The sequence below is a fragment of the Entelurus aequoreus genome, linkage group LG04, assembly GCF_033978785.1.
Source record: "Entelurus aequoreus isolate RoL-2023_Sb linkage group LG04, RoL_Eaeq_v1.1, whole genome shotgun sequence".
NCBI lineage: Eukaryota > Metazoa > Chordata > Actinopteri > Syngnathiformes > Syngnathidae > Entelurus > Entelurus aequoreus.
This window is the reverse complement of record NC_084734.1, coordinates 31,453,977-31,473,610: the sequence shown is the minus strand read 5'-3', so window position 1 is coordinate 31,473,610 and position 19,634 is coordinate 31,453,977. Positions and strand designations below refer to the sequence as shown.

The window sequence follows — 19,634 nt, the reverse complement described above, 5'->3', positions numbered from 1 at the left end:
TTTATATTTTTTGTTATTGTAACACGATGTGTTTGAAAATGTTCAAGCTTTTATCATGTCCAAAAAATGAAAGAGTTGCCCATTTCTATGAAATTAATGTTATTGTTCCAATTTCCCGCTAAAATCTCTTTCTTGTTTAACGTACAATACTAACTTTTATTTGCTCATGTACACAATACATACACTATATTGTCAAAAGTATTTGGCCACCCATCCATGATGAGAATCAGGTGTCCTAATCACTTAGCCCGATGTATAAAATCAAGCACTTAGGCATGGAGACTGTTTCTACAAACATTTGCGAAAGAATGGGCCGCTCTCAGTGATTTCAAGCGTGGAACTGTCATAGGATGCCACCTGTGCAACAAATCCAGTCGTGAAATTTCCTTGCTCCTAAATATTCCAAAGTCAACTTTATTATAAGAAAAGTGAAGTTTGGGAACAACAGCAAGTCAGCCACCAAGTGGTAGGCCACGCAAACTGACAGAAAGGGGTCAGCGGATGCTGAAGCATAGTGCAAAGACTTTCTGCACAGTCAGTTGCTGCAGAGCTCCAAACTTTATGTGACCTTCCAATTAGCCCACGAACAGTACGCAGAGAGCTTCATGGAATGGGTTTCCATGGCCGAGCAGCTGTATCTAAGCCATACATCACCAAGTCCAATGCAAAGCGTGGGATGCAGTGGTGTAAAGCACGTTGCCACTGGACTCTAGAGTGGCAGTGGCAGTGGAAACGCGTTGTCTGGACTGATAAATCACACTTTTCCATCTGGCAATCTGATGGACCAGTCTGGGTTTGTAGGCTGCCAGGAGAACGCTACATTTCGGACTGCATTGTGCAGAGAGTGAAATTTGGTGGAAGTGGAATTATGGTGTGGGGTTGGTTTTTGAGGAATTGGGCTTGGCCCCTTAGTTCCAGTGAAAGGAACTTTGAATGCTCCAGGATACCAAAACATTTTGGACAATTCCATGTGATGGCACTTCAAGTTCATATAGATAGATAGTACTTTATTGATTCCTTCAGGATGTGAGTAAAGGCAGGTGACCAAATACTTTTGGCAATATAGTGTATTGATAAAATGTTTGGTTGTATCTTTAAATCGATGTGTTATTTATTGCCAAAAAGTGATTCAATTTTGAAATTGACACATCTCATCTGCCTGTGCGTGCTCACGTGGCGGGAATCCATTTATTTGCAGGAGGCCCACCCTAAAAAGCCAGTTCTGCCATGGGGTGTTGGAATGGTGACAGTTGCAGGAAAGGGAAACTTCGGTTTTTTTCAACCTGGGCCCTGTTTTCATAATTTTTTCTGTATATGTGAGTGCTGGATAAAACATTTTTTGAGGTCGCGCCAGTATTGAGCAGGGCAGGCAGCCTCCAGCCCAGCTAACGCTCGTACACAGGGCAACTGGCTCTCGTCAAAATTCGGCCTATAAACATGCATTTTTTTCACACTGACAGGCTCAGATAGTTACAATGAGTGTCCGACAACATACTAGAAAGGAGAAATTAACGTATGTCTCTACCTTTAGCTGGAGATCGCTGTTTGTTGTGAGCTGTGTCCAAATCTCACCACGCTACAAATCTCGTTCCGAAATCTCGCGATAACTCGCGACAAAACACCGGTGGAAAAACAGTTACCTGACTGAGGTGAAGGCTGAAATCATTTTCAGGACCACGGATAGCTGCCTGCAATCGATGGCGCCTCCCAGCGTTTAATTCCATATGCTCGTCCATTTATACAGGTGCGGCCATGGTATGCAGCGTCTCCTGTTGCGTTTAACTGAGGTCAAATTGCACAATGCTGACCTCTTGTGCTTGTTACAGAACACTGCAGTTCTTAAAAGGACTTGCTGGGGAAAATAGTTATTTTTTGGGGTTGATTAACAAAGGGATCTGTTATCTGTTGTTCTGTCATATTGTTGCATACAGTCGTGGTCAAAAGTTTACATACTCTTGTAAAGAACATAATGTCATGGCTGTCTTGAGTTTCCAATAATTTCTACAACTCTTTTTTTTTGTGATAGAGTGATTGGAGCACATACTTGTTGGTCCAAAAAAAATCATGAAGTTTGGTTCTTTTATGAATTATGGGTCTACTGAAAATGTGACCAAATCTGCTGGGTCAAAAGTATACATACAGCAATGTTAATATTTGGTTACATGTCCCTTGGCAAGTTTCACTGCAATAAGGCACTTTTGGTAGCCATCAACAAGCTTCTGGTTGAATTTTTGACCACTCCTCTGGACAAAATTGGTGCAGTTCAGTTAAATGTGTTGGTTTTCTGGCACAGACTTGTTTTTTCAGCATTTTCCACACGTTCACAATGGGGGTCAAGTCAGGACTTTGGGAAGGCCATTCTAAAACTGTTATGCCTTGGCGAGAATGAGGACTCAGGTGCAGAAGGGGGACCATTGACACAGGCTTTATTTCAGCAGTTTCTTAGAACTCTCTTTAGACAGAGTGACTTAAAGGCCTACTGAAACCCACTACTAACGACCACGCAGTCTGATAGTTTATATATCAATGATGCAATCTTAACATTGCAACACATGACAATACGGCCGGGTTAACTTATAAAGTGCAGTTTTAAATTTCCCGCTAAACTTCCGGTTGAAAACGTCTATGTATGATGACGTATGCGCGTGACGTCAATTGTTGAACCGGAAGTATTGGTACCCCATTAAATTCAATACTCTAAAGCTCTGTTTTCATCTCAAAATTCCACAGTATTCTGGACATCTGTGTTAGTGAATCTTTTGCAATTTGTTTAATGAACAATGAAGACTGCAAAGAAGAAAGTTGTAGGTGGGATCGGTGTATTAGCGGCTGGCTGTAGCAACACAACCAGGAGGACTTACTTGGATAGCAGACGCGCTAGCCGACGCTAGCCGACGCTAGCCGAAGCTAGCCGACGCTGGCCGACGCTAGCCGCCAACCGCACGGATAATCGGGTGAAGTCCTTTGTCCTTCCGTCGATCGCTGGAACGCAGGTGAGCACGGGTGTTGATGAGCAGATGAGGGCTGGCGTAGGTGGAGCGCTAATGTTTTTATCATAGCTCTGTGAGGTCCCGTTGCTAAGTTAGCTTCAATGGCGTCGTTAGCAACAGCATTGTTAAGCTTTGCCAGGCTGGGAATTATTAACCGTGTAGTTACATGTCCATGGTTTAATAGTATTGTTGATCTTCTGTCTATCCTTCCAGTGAGGGATTTATTTATTTTGTTTCTATCTGCATTTGAGCCCGATGCTATCACGTTAGCTCCGTAGCTAAAGAGCTTCGCCGATGTATTGTCGTGGAGATAAAAGTCACTGTGAATGTCCATTTCGCGCTCTCGACTCTCATTTTCAAGAGGATATAGTATCCGAGGTGGTTTAAAATACAAATCCGTGATCCATAATAGAAAAAGGAGAAAGTGTGGAATCCAATGAACCCTTGTGTGGGGAGGCGGGGCCGGCGGACCGACGGCGCCCGCTCCAAGATGGCGGCGCGCACAGTCTCGCCGCTTGCTCGCCGCCATCTTGGAGCGGGCGCCGTCGGTCCGCCGGCCCCGCCTCCCCACATCTTGTACCTAAGTTACGGTCAGAGCGAAAAAAGATACGTCCTGCACTGCCTCTCTAGTCCTTCACGCTCACTTTCCTCATCCACGAATCTTTCATCCTCGCTCAAATTAATGGGGTAATCGTCGCTTTCTCGGTTCGAATCTCTCTCGCTGCATTGTAAACAATGGTAAAATGTGAGGAGTCCTTCCTCCGGTGACGTCACGCTACTTCCGGTACAGACAAGGCTTTTTTTTTTATCAGCGACCAAAAGTTGCGACCTTTATCGTCGATGTTCTCTACTAAATCCTTTCAGCAAAAATATGGCAATATCGCGAAATGATCAAGTATGACACATAGAATGGATCTGCTATCCCTGTTTAAATTTAAAAAAAAAATCATTTCAGTAGGCCTTTAAACAAAATGGCTACAAACTCTATACTTGATACACTAGAGTAACAAAAGAAACTTATAGCACAGGGCATAAAACAATGAACGGAAAATCACTCCATAGGGAGGAAAAAGGCAATAGCAAAATTCTAAGCTGATCTAATAACGAAAAAACAACAATCTATGATAAACTACACAAAAGGAAAATCGCACATGCAGAGGAGGAGACAAGAAGCAATAAACAGAAAGTACACTATAAAGAGCTAAGAAAACTACAAACTAGAGCGCTCCAAATGGAGGAAAAAAAGTAAAGCAAAGCACTATGAAATTAGCTAAAAAAAAACTGACCAAAAAACTTTAGCAAATCAAAATCACTCTTCCTCAGAGGGTACAAAGAAATCAAGGAATAAGGCGAGGCAATACTTAACAACTTGGGACAAGACTGTGGAAGACGGCTGGCGGTACACGACGAGACTATATACTCTGGCAACAAGACAGGGGAAGACGAGGGCTATATACACATGAGGGAGGGTGACACAGGTGGACACAATCAGGCAATCAGGAAAGATATCAGACAGGAGGAAGAGCAAGTGGCCTGAAACGAGAGGAGGATTAGACTTTCAACATAAAACAGGAAGTTCGCCAGACAACCCCAAGACAGGACTTCCCTCACCGCTGTGTGACAAAAACCTTAATCCTAGCCTGATTTAGCCATTTCTTTATCACTTTTGATGTCTGTTTGGGGTCATTGGCCTGTTAAAACACCCAACTGCGCCCAAGACCCAACCTCCGGGCTGATGATTGTAGGTTGTCCTGAAGAATTTGGAGGCAGCACCAGTTCCATTGGCAGAGAAACAGGCCCAGAGCATAATAGTACCAACACCATGCTTGACAGTAGGAATGGTGTTCCCGGGATTAAAGGCCTCACCTTTTCTCCTCCAAACATATTGCTGGGTATTGTGGCCAAACAGATCAATTTTTGTTTCATCTGACCACAGAAGTTTCCTCCAGAAGGTCTTATCTTTGTCCATGTGATCAGCAGCAAACTTTAGCTCCTGGAGCAAGGGCTTCCTTCTTGCATGGTAGTGTGTCAGTCCATGGCGATGCAAAACACACTTGACTGTGGACACTGACACCTGTGTTCCAGCAGCTTCCAATTCATTGCAGACCTGCTTTTTGGTGGTTCTTGGTTGACTCTTGATCATCCTGACCAATTTTCTTTCAGCAGCAGGGGATAGTTTGCATTTTCATCCTGATTGTGGCAGTGACAAAACTGTGCCATACACTTTATACTTACGAACAAGTGTCTGCACAGTTGCTCTTGGGACCTTAAGCTGCTTTGAAATGGCTCCAAGTGACTCATAATAAATTCACAAAAGAACCAAACTTCATGAACAAGAAAGTTTGATCATATTACGCCTATACTGGCTCACTTGCACTGGCTTCCTGTGCACTTAAGATGCGACTTTAAGGTTTTACTACTTACGTATAAAATATTACACGGTTTAGCTCCAGCCTATCTCGCCGATTGTATTGTACCATATGTCCCGACAAGAAATCTGCGTTCAAAGAACTCCGGCTTATTAGTGATTCCCAGAGCCAAAAAAAAGTCTGCGGGCTATAGAGCGTTTTCTATTCGGGCTCCAGTACCCTGGAATGCCCTCCCGGTAACAGTTAGAGATGCTACCTCAGTAGAAGCATTTAAGTCCCATCTTAAAACTAATTTGTATAATCTAGCCTTTAAATAGACCCCCCCTTTTTTAGACCAGTTGATCTGCCGTTTCTTTTCTTCTCTCCTCTTCTCCCCTGTCCCTTGCGAGGGGGAGTTGCATAGGTCCGGTGGCCATGGATGAAGTGCTGGCTGTCCAGAGTCGGGACCCCGGGTGGACCACTAGCTTGTGCATCGGTTGGGGACATCTCTGCGCTGCTGACCCGTCTCCGCTCGGGATGGTTTCCTGTTGGCCCCGCTGTGGACTGGACTCCCGCTGATGTGTTGGATCCACTGTGGACTGGACTTTCACAATGTTATGTCAGACCCACTCGACATCCGTTGCTTTTGGTCTCCCCTAGAGGGGGGGGGGGGGGGGGGGGGGGGGGGGGTTACCCACATATGCGGTCCTCTCCAAGGTTTCTCATAGTCATTCACCGACGTCCCACTGGGGTGAGTTTTTCCTTGCCCGTATGTGGGCTCTGTACCGAGGATGTCGTTGTGGCTTGTACAGCCCTTTGAGACACTTGTGATTTAGGGCTATATAAATAAACATTGATTGATTGATTGATTGAATGTTTTTTGTGACCAACAAGTATGTGCTCCAATCACATATCACAAAAAAATAAGAGTTGTAGAAATTATTGGAAACTCAAAACAGCCATGCCATTATGTCCTTCACAAGTGTATGTAAACTTTTGACCACAACTGTATTTAGATTTTTAGGTTGAATGGACATTACCACTAGGGATGATACACGAAACCGGTTTTCTCGGTTGTTCGATAAGAAAAGATCCGAGTCCTCGGACTCGAATCCCTTTTTGAGAACCGGTACCCGTTATCGAGACCACTATAGTAAAGAAAAAGAGTTGGTTCTTTATTCGAATCCCTAAGAACTAATCCCATCCCGACCAGAAATGCTCCGTGGGACATCACAAGAAATGACGTCATGTAGCTCAGTCATTAGGCGCAGATAGCGAAAGCAGGAAAAACATGGACGGGAAAAAGCGCTCCAATGTGTAATAAAGTTCAAAACAAAAGGTATAATCCAATGAATAACTTTACTGAGAGATTTGAGCAGGGTACAAACACATGACGAACACTTTTACGACCAACCGGAAACATAGCAACCAGGCTAGCAACGCACCTCCTTTACGGCAGCTGTCGCAACGTTCTTAAATCAACCGCAGCACATACATATATATACAACATATCTCCCTTTTTTAACTTTCGTTTTTCTTTCCTTGTAAACAAAACAAAATCACACTGTATATGTGTTGTCTGTCTAATTATAAATAATGCAGACGAGACGTGTTGGCTGAGTTCTTGACGTTTACTTTCACAGCGTGCTCATTATTAGCTGCCGGGCGACGATATGCAACAACACTTTTCGGGGCTACCGCGCATGCTCGTCACTCCTGTTGCATGCTGGGTAGTGTAGTTGTTATATTCCCTAGCTCATAACATCTTTCCCCATATAAGGAAATAATGTTAACTCAAAGTGTATTTCTTTTTTTAGCTTTAAATTTTCATTTTTTTAGCATTGTATCCACATTTGCAAATAACTTTTCTCTTCATAGAATTTTCTTTCAATAAAGAAATGAAGTGCAAAAATGCCAAAGCATCATAACAAACAGTTATGTCAAATAGCAGCAGAATTGCACTTTTTGGAAAGCTGTATTATTTTCAGTTTTGTGCCCAAGGGACTGATTTTATTTAACACTATATTATTATTTATACACCTATAGTGATCACAGAGACAGGTTGTTTTTGTGTTACTGTATACATTTGATTTTCTGAAAAAATCCCACTTAATATACTTTGGGTAACAACAGTCAATATTTTTTTTTTTTTTTTTTTTTAGGGGGGTAACAGTCAATATTTATTTATTTATTAGATTAAATTGTTTTCTTATATAATAAAAGTGAGCTTTTGTTAAACCAAATATTGTGTGTTTTTTTCCCATATACAACCACCTATCTGGACTCGATAAGAGAATCGATAAGGAATCGGTTCGATAAGAGGATTCGATAATAGGCTCGAACTCGATAATTTCTTATCAAACATCATCCCTAATTACCACTTAGCTAAATTTTTTTTGTCTTACAACTACCTCTAACTGCTGCTATTGATTTAAGTAGACCATGAAATAGTATCTATTTTAAAGACCACAGTCTCAAAGCATATTCTAATGCAGTGGTTCTCAACCTGGGTTTGATCGAACCCTAGGGGTTCGGTGAGTCGGGCTCAAGGGATCGGCGGAGGTCAAGACACACCCGACTCATTGTGTAAATAAAAACTTCTCCCTATCGGCGTATTACGGATATGGCAACAGCTGAAGTCACACTGATTTGCAGGTGTGTAATTTGTTGTGAGTTTATGCACTGTGTTGGTTTTGTTCTTTGAACAAGGTGATGTTCATGCACGGTTCATTTTGTGCACCAGTAAAATGGTAACACTTTAGTATGGGGAACATATTCACCATTAACTAGTTGCTTATTAACATGCAAATTAGTAACATATTGGCTCTTAACTAGTCATTATTAAGTACTTATTAATGCTTTATTCGGCATGGCCTTATTATAACCCTAACCCTCTAACCCTAACCCTAACCAAATAACTCTAAATTAAGTCTTTGTTACTTAGAATATGTTCCCCATATTAAAGTGTTACCAACAACATATAACTTTGTCTTGAATTTGAAAAAAAACATTCTATATTTCACTAAAGGGTTCGGTGAATGCGCATATGATACTGGTGGGGTTCGGTACCTCAAACAAGGTTAAGAACCACTGTTCTAAAGGGATATCTTAATACCAATGGTGTGCCGTCAGGGCCAGCAAGACCTTCTCTACTGGCCTAACATAACCAGAAATCATGATCGTAATTAAAGATAAAAGTCATTTTTGATTTACTTTCCCTAAATATCTAAAAGTATTCATACTCTCTTCATGTCATATTATGCTCCTTCCAGTGCTGTTGTTTTTAGTTGTAGTTTGTATCCAATCAGAATTTAGATAGCTTACGTTGCCATCAGTGGCGGGCCGTGTGTTTCCCACCTAGGCCTTCAGTGATGTCCTGTGTCCAATGATTACCTCTCAAAATATGTCCCCACATGACCATTGCTGGAGAAATACGATACCGAAACACATTTACGCACTACTGGGCATTGAATCACCACCAACAGTGTACAAAACGGGTTATTTTCTGGCGCATCTAAAAATCAATAAACCCACATCAGTAATTAAAACATATCTTATGTGTTACTGTAAAAATAAAAATGGCAAAAAACATTAAACGTGAAAAAGTAAAGAAATTAAATATCTGAACTCACAATTTGTAGAACCCATTCGAGCTTCCGGAATTGGCCGACATCATCTCACAAGATTGTTGCAAAAAATCGTCACACTTTTTTTATTTATGTGAAACATTTTTTATACTTTGTAAATCAAACTTAATTTTAATTATAAAACAAAATCATGGAAAAGAAGTCGCAAAATAACAACTTTAACATCATTAACGATGAGGTGGCGACTTGTCCTTTGTGTACCCTGCCTTCTGGGATATGAACAAAAATCAAACACAAATTTCATAAAAATTCCTTGATCAACTACGACCGATATTTGAATCCATGAGTAATCTGTGCCTTACAAAATAGGACAAATGATGTGCGACAAAAGGGAAATGTGCCATTGCAGGTGAAACTCAAAACATATGAGTATCGTAAAAAGATTTGATTATTCCAGCAATCAGATTTACAAGGTGAAACTAATACATGACATAGGCGCATAACATGCAACTGAAAATATGGCAAGCCTTCTTTTGATCTAATATTGATGATTATGGTTTATAGCTTTTTTTAAACCTGAAATTGCAAATCTCAGAAAATTTGAGGTTTTCAGAAACTGTAAACCATTATCATCAAAATGATCAAATAAAAGCCTGACATATCTCACTTTGCATGTATTTAATTTATATCAAGGGCAGCACGGTGGGGAAGTGGTTGCTCTCAGGGAGTAGATCCTGAGTTCGATTACCGGGTTTGGGGTCTTCTTGTGTGGAGTTTGCATATTCACCCCCTTCCTCCCACCTCCAAAGACATGCACCTGGGGATAGGTTGATTGGCAACACTAAATTGGCCCTAGTGTGTGAATGTGAGTGTGAATGTTGTCCGTCTATCTGTGTTGGCCCTGCGATGAGGTGGCGACTTGTCCAGGGTGTACACGGCCTTCCGCCCGAATGCAGCTGGGATAGGCTCCAGCCACTCCACCGACAAATCTTTTTTTGATAAAGTATCAGGATCTATTCCATTGCATTGTTAAGATTTTTTTTGCCCGTATCTGACTTTTGCAGGAAGATCTAGACACATTGCTTACTCAGATAGTTCGCACGCTGCTTGCTGCACAACAGCCATTTGGCTTGGTCGACCACCACTAGTTTTCACTTCCGGGAAGAAATCACGTGTCGGAAAACAAGCAATAGGGCGTGAGTTAAAAAAAAATGCTAATGCATCCATGGCACCACTTGTTCCCATTGGGTTGAGTTTTTTCTTGCCCTGATGTGGGATCTAAAATGTCGTTGTGGCTTGTGTTGCCCTTTTGAGACATTTGTGATTAAGGGCTATATACCGTCAGTGAACTTTGATTGATTGATTAGAACTGTAAATGAACTTTTAGTTGATTTTTTTCTTAATTTTTTTTTTTTGTTCTACATTATAAAATGTTAGAAACACTTTGAAGGAAATCGTGAAATCTTGAGCTAGATTTACACATGCTTACTATTTTGCCAGTCGTGGGTGCCCTCGGAGTCAAAGCAAACCCACAGTAACAAACTACAGGGCAAATTAATCAATAAAAGTTCGGAGACGATTGGACCATGCAAGACGTAGTTATTAACATCAAATATTAGCATGCTAACGTTACCACACTCTGACTGCAGCTGGGACTGCTGCGAGAGGCTACTGTCAACCTGACTGCCTGTAAGGAGCGGCTCACGGCAGCACCTGTGATACATGCTAGCATGTTTCCTAAACATCGGAAAAAGTCGTTTTTGAGAAGAAAAAAAAAGTCTCTAAGTGTTGGAAAGTCTCAGGCTTCAGAGAGAAAGTCACCAAGTTGGCAACACTGTTAGTGCATCTTTAATTTCACATGAAGCGTTTTGTGATTGTGAGCAATCAAAACAATCAAGTTTGGTACATATTTGGGAAATGTATGACCCTTAAGTCTTGTTTAACAAAGGGAACCAACGATGAAGACCATAGAATGAGTGTGACACACCATGACCGTGTGCACAATTGTTTCAACATTTTCATACCATTAGTATTCTTTTCACACTTGTCTGGCAGATAAACTGTGGTTGCATTAAAAAAAAAAAGGTCTTATGTTTGAATCTGGAATTGACTATTTCTGTTCAAAATGAATTCCGTAATTTGAAAACATCACTGCACATCATAATGGCAGCTACAAATTCCATCTTAAAGATCTAAAAAAATTATTTGGGAATGTCAGGCGGGCCAGATTGAAAAGCACAGGCGACCTTAATTTGCCCATGTCTGCATTAGAGGGTGTGCATGGACACTGGGACTTCACATGTAGGTGTGAAAATTAAAATAAATAAACAAACTATTTGAGTAATCAGACTAATTCGGTGCATGGAAACATAGTGAGTGTGCTCTTAACTTGAAACACTTGTATCTGCAATTAACATCTCAAATTGAAATCAATTTAGTTGGTGCTCGACACTCCCAAAACAGCACAATTTGTAACATGCAGGTAATTCCGTAAAAATGTTTGGACATTAGAACACAGTGAACGCTGACTTTGGAGGTTGATCCATTGGACAGACATCCCACAAATTAATAGTGGAAAGTATTTTTTGCTTTTATTCAAGTGAGCATAAACAAAACAAAAAATGATGTTGCATTAAACCGAGCAATATGATGGTTGACATAAGGGTGACATTCATCCATCCATTTTTTAGTAAATACTAAAATCAAACAGTCCATGATGTAAACATTGATGAGTAAAAACAAATCCTGGGAACGTGCGGTCATTATTTTCTAGATTCACACAAGTCTAGAGTGTATATATTGCAATAAAAATACAGGTGAACGATTTCTTTGTGCTTACAAAAGGGAGTCACTCGTGTTTGCAGTGCTAAGGCAATGCTCTCAATAGTGTTTTTAAGTACTACATCCATTTAACATTTAAACAGACAGTTTGTTGCATGCCTGTGGAGTGTACAGTAGCAATATGACTTGTATTGTGGTTATGAATGCACCAAATTCCCCAAAAATGGCATGTGATCAGTCCGGTACCGGCCAGAGGCGTGGATAAGGGGAGACGTGGCGCAGGGTGGGACTCAGCAAGAAGCCGTCCAGCTCGGGACACAGAGCAGGGAGGGCCACGGGCTCGGCCCTGTGCTCTACTGTGTTGTAGTGGCACTTCTGGAGGTGCTTGGCCATGCTGGGGACGTCGCTGCAGCCCCATTTCAGCACTGGGGTGAAAGCAGTGCTGAATCTCCACACCTGAAACCAAACAAAAACACTCAATAGACGTGTTCACGTAACGATCTAGGAGGGAAATGTGCTGCAAGTACAGTGGTGCAGCTAAAGTAGAAGACCAATTAAAAAGATACACAAAAACTGAAATGTGTTCTTCGCAGCAAAAACGGCCCATTGAAAAGCATTAAAAATGCAATTTTTTTAAATCATAACCCAATCCTTTATATCAGACCTGGGCAAATTAAGGCCTGGGGGCCACATGCGGCCAGTTAAGCTTTTCAATCTGGCAAGCCGGACATTCCCAAATAATTTTTTTAGATCTTTAAGATGGAAACTGTAGCTGCCATTATGATGTGCAGTGATGTTTTCAAATGACTGTAAGTCTTGAACTATACAAAGTATTTCAATTGTTGGAATCTGTGCCTTTGCATGATATACTAGTTACTATGGTAATCTAATTAGTGACTATGGTAATCTAATTAGTGACTATGGTCATCTAAATCACAGCAGCTCAGACGAGGCACCAAGCAGGGTGTCCGTTTCCACAGAGTGTTTCCAGGGCGGCCAGCCTGACATGTGGGTGTCAGGGACAGACGCGGAAGGAGATTTCCACAGCAAAGTTCTAAAACTTAGTGATGTATCAGATTGTAGGTGGGTTTGTTTTTTTTACCCTTTGCATTCATATTTCGCTGTGTTTGTTGCGTTTCGCTTGATTGTAAAATATGTCGATTGAGAGGGGGTGTGACATTCATATGTTGTCAATAATGCTTTCTCGTTCATAGTTGACATTGTACAGCCCATATTCTTTATTTTCATGTACATTCTGGGTGTCTCATTCAGTAAAAATTTTTTAAATGTCATTCTGTTTTTTCAGGCGGTCTGTCATAACGTTTTTAGCATTCAATCAGACATTATTGTGAGGTTTTGTATTAGTGTTCCTAAAAATAGATATACCGGCCCCACAGACACATTTTTTTCTCTAAAATTGGCACCCGAGTCAAAATAATTGCCCAGGCCTACTTTATATCAATGATTGTACTACTGGCATTCAATTGGTACATTTATCCACCAGAGGGCACTAATTCTGCCCTACATATTCAAAGCTTACAATTTCTCCCATTTTGCAATTTTCTGCAAAAGTGCTACTCAAAAAGGACTACAACTAACTCATTTGATAGTCAATTAGTCATGGACTATCGTAACAATGAGTCACCTAATTTTATTATGAAGCGTAATAAATGGTTCCTATCTATCCATTGGCTTTTCAGCTTAAAATATTTCTGGAATGTTATAACAATAAAGATGATTACTTATTTATGAACTGTACTTCTCATTAAGCTTCTGCAAAACTAAACATATCTATTAAACTTTGGTCCATTTAAAAATCAAGCTGTAGAAAGCCATTAAAAGTACCACAGATTTTTTTTTTTTAGGACTGCACAAATAATAGTTGTCCCTTGCTACTACAGCACATCGCGCTTCAAATATTGCGGCTTCACTACATTCCAGTAGTTTTTTTTTTGTTATATGGTAGAACATGCAAACACTACACAGAAAGACCCCCGGAATCGCACCCAGGACCTTCTTATTGTGAGGCACCAGCACTAACAATATATGATAATAAATGTGGCTGACGGTAGACATTTTAATTATATCGTTACATGGAGATAGCATGTGTCCCGAAAATTTGGCGGTAAATAAACTAAGTTTCTTATAATGACGAGGAATAGCTAAACATGCTTTAACATGCACACACGAGGATACAATAAGCCATGCTAACTGCTAACAGGAAAGCTTGGTGGATCGAAATTGAAAGGACAGAAGAATAAATGCTAAATACATTTTAACAGAAGTGTACTGTAGATAGAACAACGTTGCAACCGAAAATAACCAAATAGGAACAGTCAATTAGCAAATAGATTAATAATATTTTGGAGAAAATATACAACGAGAAATGAGGCAACAGGACGCCAATTTAAGAGTCCTAGTTACTCTGAAATAATTATATTATCATTACATACCAAATAAAATCATATACATTGTTATCGCGGGACAATGCAATATATATCGCAATGTAGATTTTAGGCCCTACCGTCCATCCCTAATTACAGTGTAGTATTTGTCGTGTTTTCTTCAATAAGACATCTTCACATTGGTGAGACTTTAATGTGGAACAATATCGAACGACAACAATGAGACGCAGCATCGGACATTTAGGGCGGCACTTCAGGCGAACTGAGACTGAACAAATCATTTATCAGCAGCTTTCCGAGCAAAGTGGAGACAAACTCTTTTGATGCACTTCAATTTCAACACCAATAAAACAGCTTTGGCTTCAGCTACTTGGAATGACAACACAGGACACACAATGCTCACAAGACAGAATGCTAACAACACAGTGAAAGATCGTATCTGCGACTGTTGACCGAGCTTTCGCGGAACAACTTTTGCCTGTGGTTTCAGCACTCAAAGCCCAATTCTAATTTAGAAGAATTGCCCAAAATCGGACAAAATATTTCCACCTTTTGGTCGTGTTTTAGTAGCTAGGCGACGGCCATAGCAATGACGCTTGGAGGATCCAGCGGGCTACTGGTGAGTACAGTACATTAAAACACACTCAAGGTTACTATATTGCAGTGCTTCTCAAATATTTTGTTACGCCCCCCTAGGAAGAACAACATATACTCTCCATTGTCTATAAAATTGTTATAACTATAGCTCTGCATAACATGGTAAGCTTAATAACATTAAAGGAAACAATACCGCCTGACATCTGGCAAGCTATTAGAGAAGGACTGCTATATTGGGTGAAACAAATCTATATGGGTGTTGTTTCATGTTTACAGTGCTCTAATGTTAAAAAAACATATTTAGTAGTTTTTTTTTCTTATGAAAATAATAATCCTACTTTGTGGAAATCCGTGTATGGTGGTCATTGTCTGGTCTCCATTAACTGCCATAAATAAGGGACGACTTTATCATTATAAAAGTCAAATACGGCACTTAAATATTAATTAGCCTAAGGATGTTAATGTTCTTGACTCTAGAAAGCTACACACAGATACACTATCGTTCAAAAGTTTGGGGTCACATTGAAATGTCCTTATTTTTTAAGGAAAAGCACTGTACTTTTCAATGAAGATAACTTTAAACTAGTCTTAACTTTAAAGAAATACACTCTATACCAGGGGTGGGCAATTAATTTTTACCGGGGGCCGCATGAGCAACCCGAGCACTGCTGGAGGGCCACATCGACAATATTTCAATTAAATTTTGCTCAATATTATTTTTGATATATACCGTAAGATAAATAATAATAATAATAATAATAATTCATAATAATAGTAATACTTCAACCTAGTGTGTGTAACAGCATTCCATGACTAATATAAATAAATTAACATTAATAATAAATGACAGTAAAATAAGCACACGTATGACTGAGGAGTCATAGTGTAACTTTGTGTGGTGTTTGAGTTGTCCGACTTTTTGTGTGGCCATAAACGCACCAGTGGTTTAGTGCTATGCGTGTTGGTGACAGATGACAAGTTGGTTTTGGCCTGGTTTGTACAGCAGAAAATGACTAGTTTTTGGAGATATAATTGTTTTACTCATGTTTTTGGTGTGGTTATGTCCGAATATAAACAGTTTTGCTCAATAAAGTGATCGATATAATTCCTGTCCTCGAAGCATCTCGATAGACGTTACAATAATTGAACGGTGTTGACGAACACCGTTAGGGCCGCTTGTTGTCACTGTCACTCAAAGTTACATTGCAAAATTACATAGAATAAATATGTTTATTTTGTTTAGAATTCAGATGGGGTTTGATTCGGTGCGCGGCATATATTTGCTGCGCGCAGCAGACGCTTGAGCAGTGCGCAATTGCGCAGGCACGCACCTTAGAGGGAACGTTGCTTTGCAGTCCATGTCTTGTTGGAAACACGCCATTCGTCATCAACTTTTCTCTTTTTAGCGTCTCGGGTGTAAAACGTGCATCACTTGTCGCTGCATGTGCACCTTCACTCGCAGGTTACACACGGACACACGCCCATAAATAATACTTTTCAAAATAAAAGCAGCACAGTTGTATTGCGCGCACGACATAGATGTTTTTTCAACTTTATTTTGTAATTAATGATTGCAGCTGTTCACATTCACTCACAATCACGCACACGCATACGTCCACACGGAAGTAATACAAATAACGATTTTCAAAACAAAAGCAGCACCGTTGTATTGCACACTCGACATAGATACTTTTTAAAATGTATTTTGTAATTTATAATTGGCCTCACGCGGGCCGGACAGGGACGCACAAAGGGCCGGATGCGGCCTGCGGGCCGCAGAATGCCCAGGTCTGCTCTATACATTGCTAATGTGGTAAATGACTATTCTAGCTGCAAATGTCTGGTTTTTGGTGCAATATCTACATAGGTGTGTAGAGGCCCATTTCCAGCAACTATCACTCCAGTGTTCTAATGGTACAATGTGTTTGCTCATTGGCTCAGAAGGCTAATTGATGATTAGAAAACCCTTGTGCAATCATGTTCACACATCTGAAAACAGTTTAGCTCGTTACAGAAGCTACCAAACTGACCTTCCTTTGAGCAGATTGAGTTTCTGGAGCATCACATTTGTGTGGTCAACTAAACGCTCAAAATGGCCAGAAAAAGAGAACTTTCATCTGAAACTCTAGTCTATTCTTGTTCTTAGAAATGAAGGCTATTCCACAAAATTGTTTGGGTGACCCCAAACTTTTGAACGGTAGTGTACATGGACAAAGTTTGGCTGGAGGACTTTGGCTAAAATGATAGTTAAAGGTATTGTTTTTACACAGTTAGCAAGAGAGCAAGGTAACAATTATCCTCCTCTGGAAGTCTGACATGGCTCTGCTTGAAATGCACCGCCATGAAAAGAGAGGTCCGCTTTGCAAAAATCGCATCGAGTTGTTTGTGTTTTTGACGTGTTTAGGGTGAAATGTTCCCACACCTTCAATGTTTTTGCTCGTGTTGTTGTTGTAGTGGCTGCAGCTAGTTTTCTCTTCCTGTTGCTGACTCGCGTTCTATGTCCGTTTCTACCAAGAACAACACAAGTGATGACATCACAGACGATCGACAAATTGTATTATAGATTCCAATAACTATTGGCAATTTCAACTTTCAAATAAAAAAAAACTAATTTTAACTGTGGAATTATCATTGGGATGATATACTTTTAAAAGTGGCACACATGTTGATGTACCTCATTTTTAATGCAGTTTTTGGGAAGTTGACAGTTTTTGTCTGTAGGTTCAAATGTGTGAGTGCATTCTTAGGACCTCCTAAAAATCAAAAGAACGAGGTGTAAATTGCATTGCACTTCTTCATTCATCCTTTTTAGTTGTACTATTAATAGGGGTTCAATTATTTTTTCACTTCCAGCTTACTTTGTGTTTAATCTGCCACGAAACCGCCCTGCGCCCACTGGAGCACTGTGTCTTCTCCCACTGCAGCTCCACTATGCCTCTGGTCTGGAGGAGACCGCTGCACACGTCCCTCATGGTCCGGGATACTAAAGACAGCTGGCACAGACTGAAACTGTCCAGGAAGCCAGTTATGTGCCACAGTATCTCATGCGGTAATCCGCTGAACAGGTTGGACTGGGAATCGCCTGAAGGTTTTGAACCGGGACACGGCTGGACTCCGAAGGACCTGAGCCGCCTGTCAAAGATCACCTCGGCCCCTGGACGCGAGGGGTAAAACCTCTGCTGGGAGAAGGGGCAGCCGTAAAAAGCGAGGGGGCAACGATGCGCTATCCACCCGTCGAGACCAGGCTGAATGTCACCGTGGACATTAGTGAAATGCGAGGAGAACTGATCCCGGCGAAAAGACTGCGCGCAGATTTCTTTCAGGAGGCGACCACGCCATCGGTTGCCATCGGGTCTGGGATGGGTGGCTAAGGCCATGTCGCCGACCCTTATGTAATCCTCCAGGCTGGCCGCTAAAAAAGAGAAGGTCTGCGTACCGAAATCAACGTGGCTTCCGTCAATACCAAACGTATCCAAGATCTTCTGAGAGTCTCTGGACTTTTCCAGGCAGAAGATGTTCTCCTCTGCTGTGATGACATCAATTTCTTCAAGTTCCATGGGGTCGTCACCCTGTTCCAGATCAGCTTTGTCCTCCATCTTAGCTTGTGATCGACACAGAGACTTGTCATGGTCAAAACCCTGACAGCTGTGCGGCATCCACTCAGGCTTGTGGCTTTCTGGGACCAGCCCCCTTTCTTGTAGCACCACATGACCAGCCCTTTGCGCCACTCCCTTGCTGATGTGCACGGGAGTTCCCTTTTGATTGATCTCTAGACACTCAGTTATTGAACTATTTGGATCTCTTTCTTCCTGACACCCATTTGCGCTCAGCCCACGCTGCACGAGGCGGCCCAGTCTACTTGCCTGGAGAGTGGCCTCTGCTCTCATGCCTTCAGTGCAGCTATCGGGGGCACTGGCACTGCTGACCAACTCCAAAGCGGTGGCCAAGCTCCTCGCTGTCTCCAAAGTGGCCTTGTGCAGCTTAGTGTCGTTCTGCGCATTCAGTCCAATAATTCCATTAATGATTCTCTCTCTCGCAGATTCTGCGGAGGATGAAGATTGTGACGAGAACGGGACAGTTGGCTCTATTACCCTCACAATCTTACTCTCTGGGCTCAGCGAACCCCTCTCGACCGGTGGCGCAACACCACTTAACTTGATGCGCTCCATAATACAGTGCACCACCCCGGCAGGACACACCTCTAAATGCGCGTACGTTTGTTGGCGCACCACAGTGGCAGGGCAGCCATAGACACTGTTCAGGCAGGGGACTCTCAAAAGAGGGCACAGGAGGTGGTGCTCCCCGGCTTTGCAGGAGTGAAAGATGGCCCCGCACACCTGTGGGCAGGTGATAAGATCGCAGGAGAAGCCCAGCTGTGGTCTGATCATGCATCTCTGGTTAACACAGCTCACACAGTGAGAATGGTCTTCATACATCTTCTCAATTCTTTACTGCAAAATACGAGGACAAAAACACATTTGTTGGCATTGAATTGGAACATATTGAACAGATTTCAACACAAATTGGACAACAAATACCCTGTTGATGTTTTACTTGTGTTATACCACGCTGATTTAAAAGTAGACACCAGATGGCAGTAAAAGCACATAGGCAGAGCTTATTGTAAAGTTACTGTACTGTTTTAATGAATAACAACTAATAATAGTAATAATTAATTATAATTACAGAAACAATTGCAACTTGTGGTGCCCTGTCATCCACAAGTTTTCCATATTAGTTTCACGCTTAAAAAGTGTTAAGTTAAAGTATTGTAAACATTCAATTATGTTCTAACACATTAACTTTTAAAAGAGCTCTGTAGCGGTAATTTTTGTTAGTAAACGAGAGATTATTGTCGCACTTCAATATATCTGTCATGTAAATGCTGCCTCTTTGCGAGGTCAGCATTGCAAATGAGAATCTGTT

General features: G+C 41.3%; 1 protein-coding gene across 1 annotated transcript; it reads right to left on the bottom strand.

Annotated features, from left to right (window-relative positions):
• Positions 1 to 11,494: 11,494 nt before the first annotated feature.
• On the bottom strand, positions 11,495 to 19,144 carry LOC133649183 (F-box only protein 30-like). Its single transcript, XM_062046016.1, has 2 exons — positions 17,567 to 19,144; positions 11,495 to 12,162 (listed from the first exon to the last, which is right to left on the bottom strand). Exons 1-2 carry the CDS (start codon positions 19,142 to 19,144, stop codon positions 11,941 to 11,943), a joined length of 1,800 nt encoding a protein of 599 aa, XP_061902000.1. The 3' UTR covers positions 11,495 to 11,940.
• Between the last annotated feature and the right edge of the window lie 490 nt (positions 19,145 to 19,634).

Coding starts and splice junctions, on each gene's coding strand:
- LOC133649183 (XM_062046016.1), bottom strand. CDS start 19,144: ATGTATGAAGACCATTCTCACTGTGTGAGCTGTGTTAACCAGAGATGC. Junction 12,163..17,566: donor CGTGGCAGATTAAACACAAA/GTAAGCTGGAAG, acceptor GTTTGGTTTCAG/GTGTGGAGATTCAGCACTGC.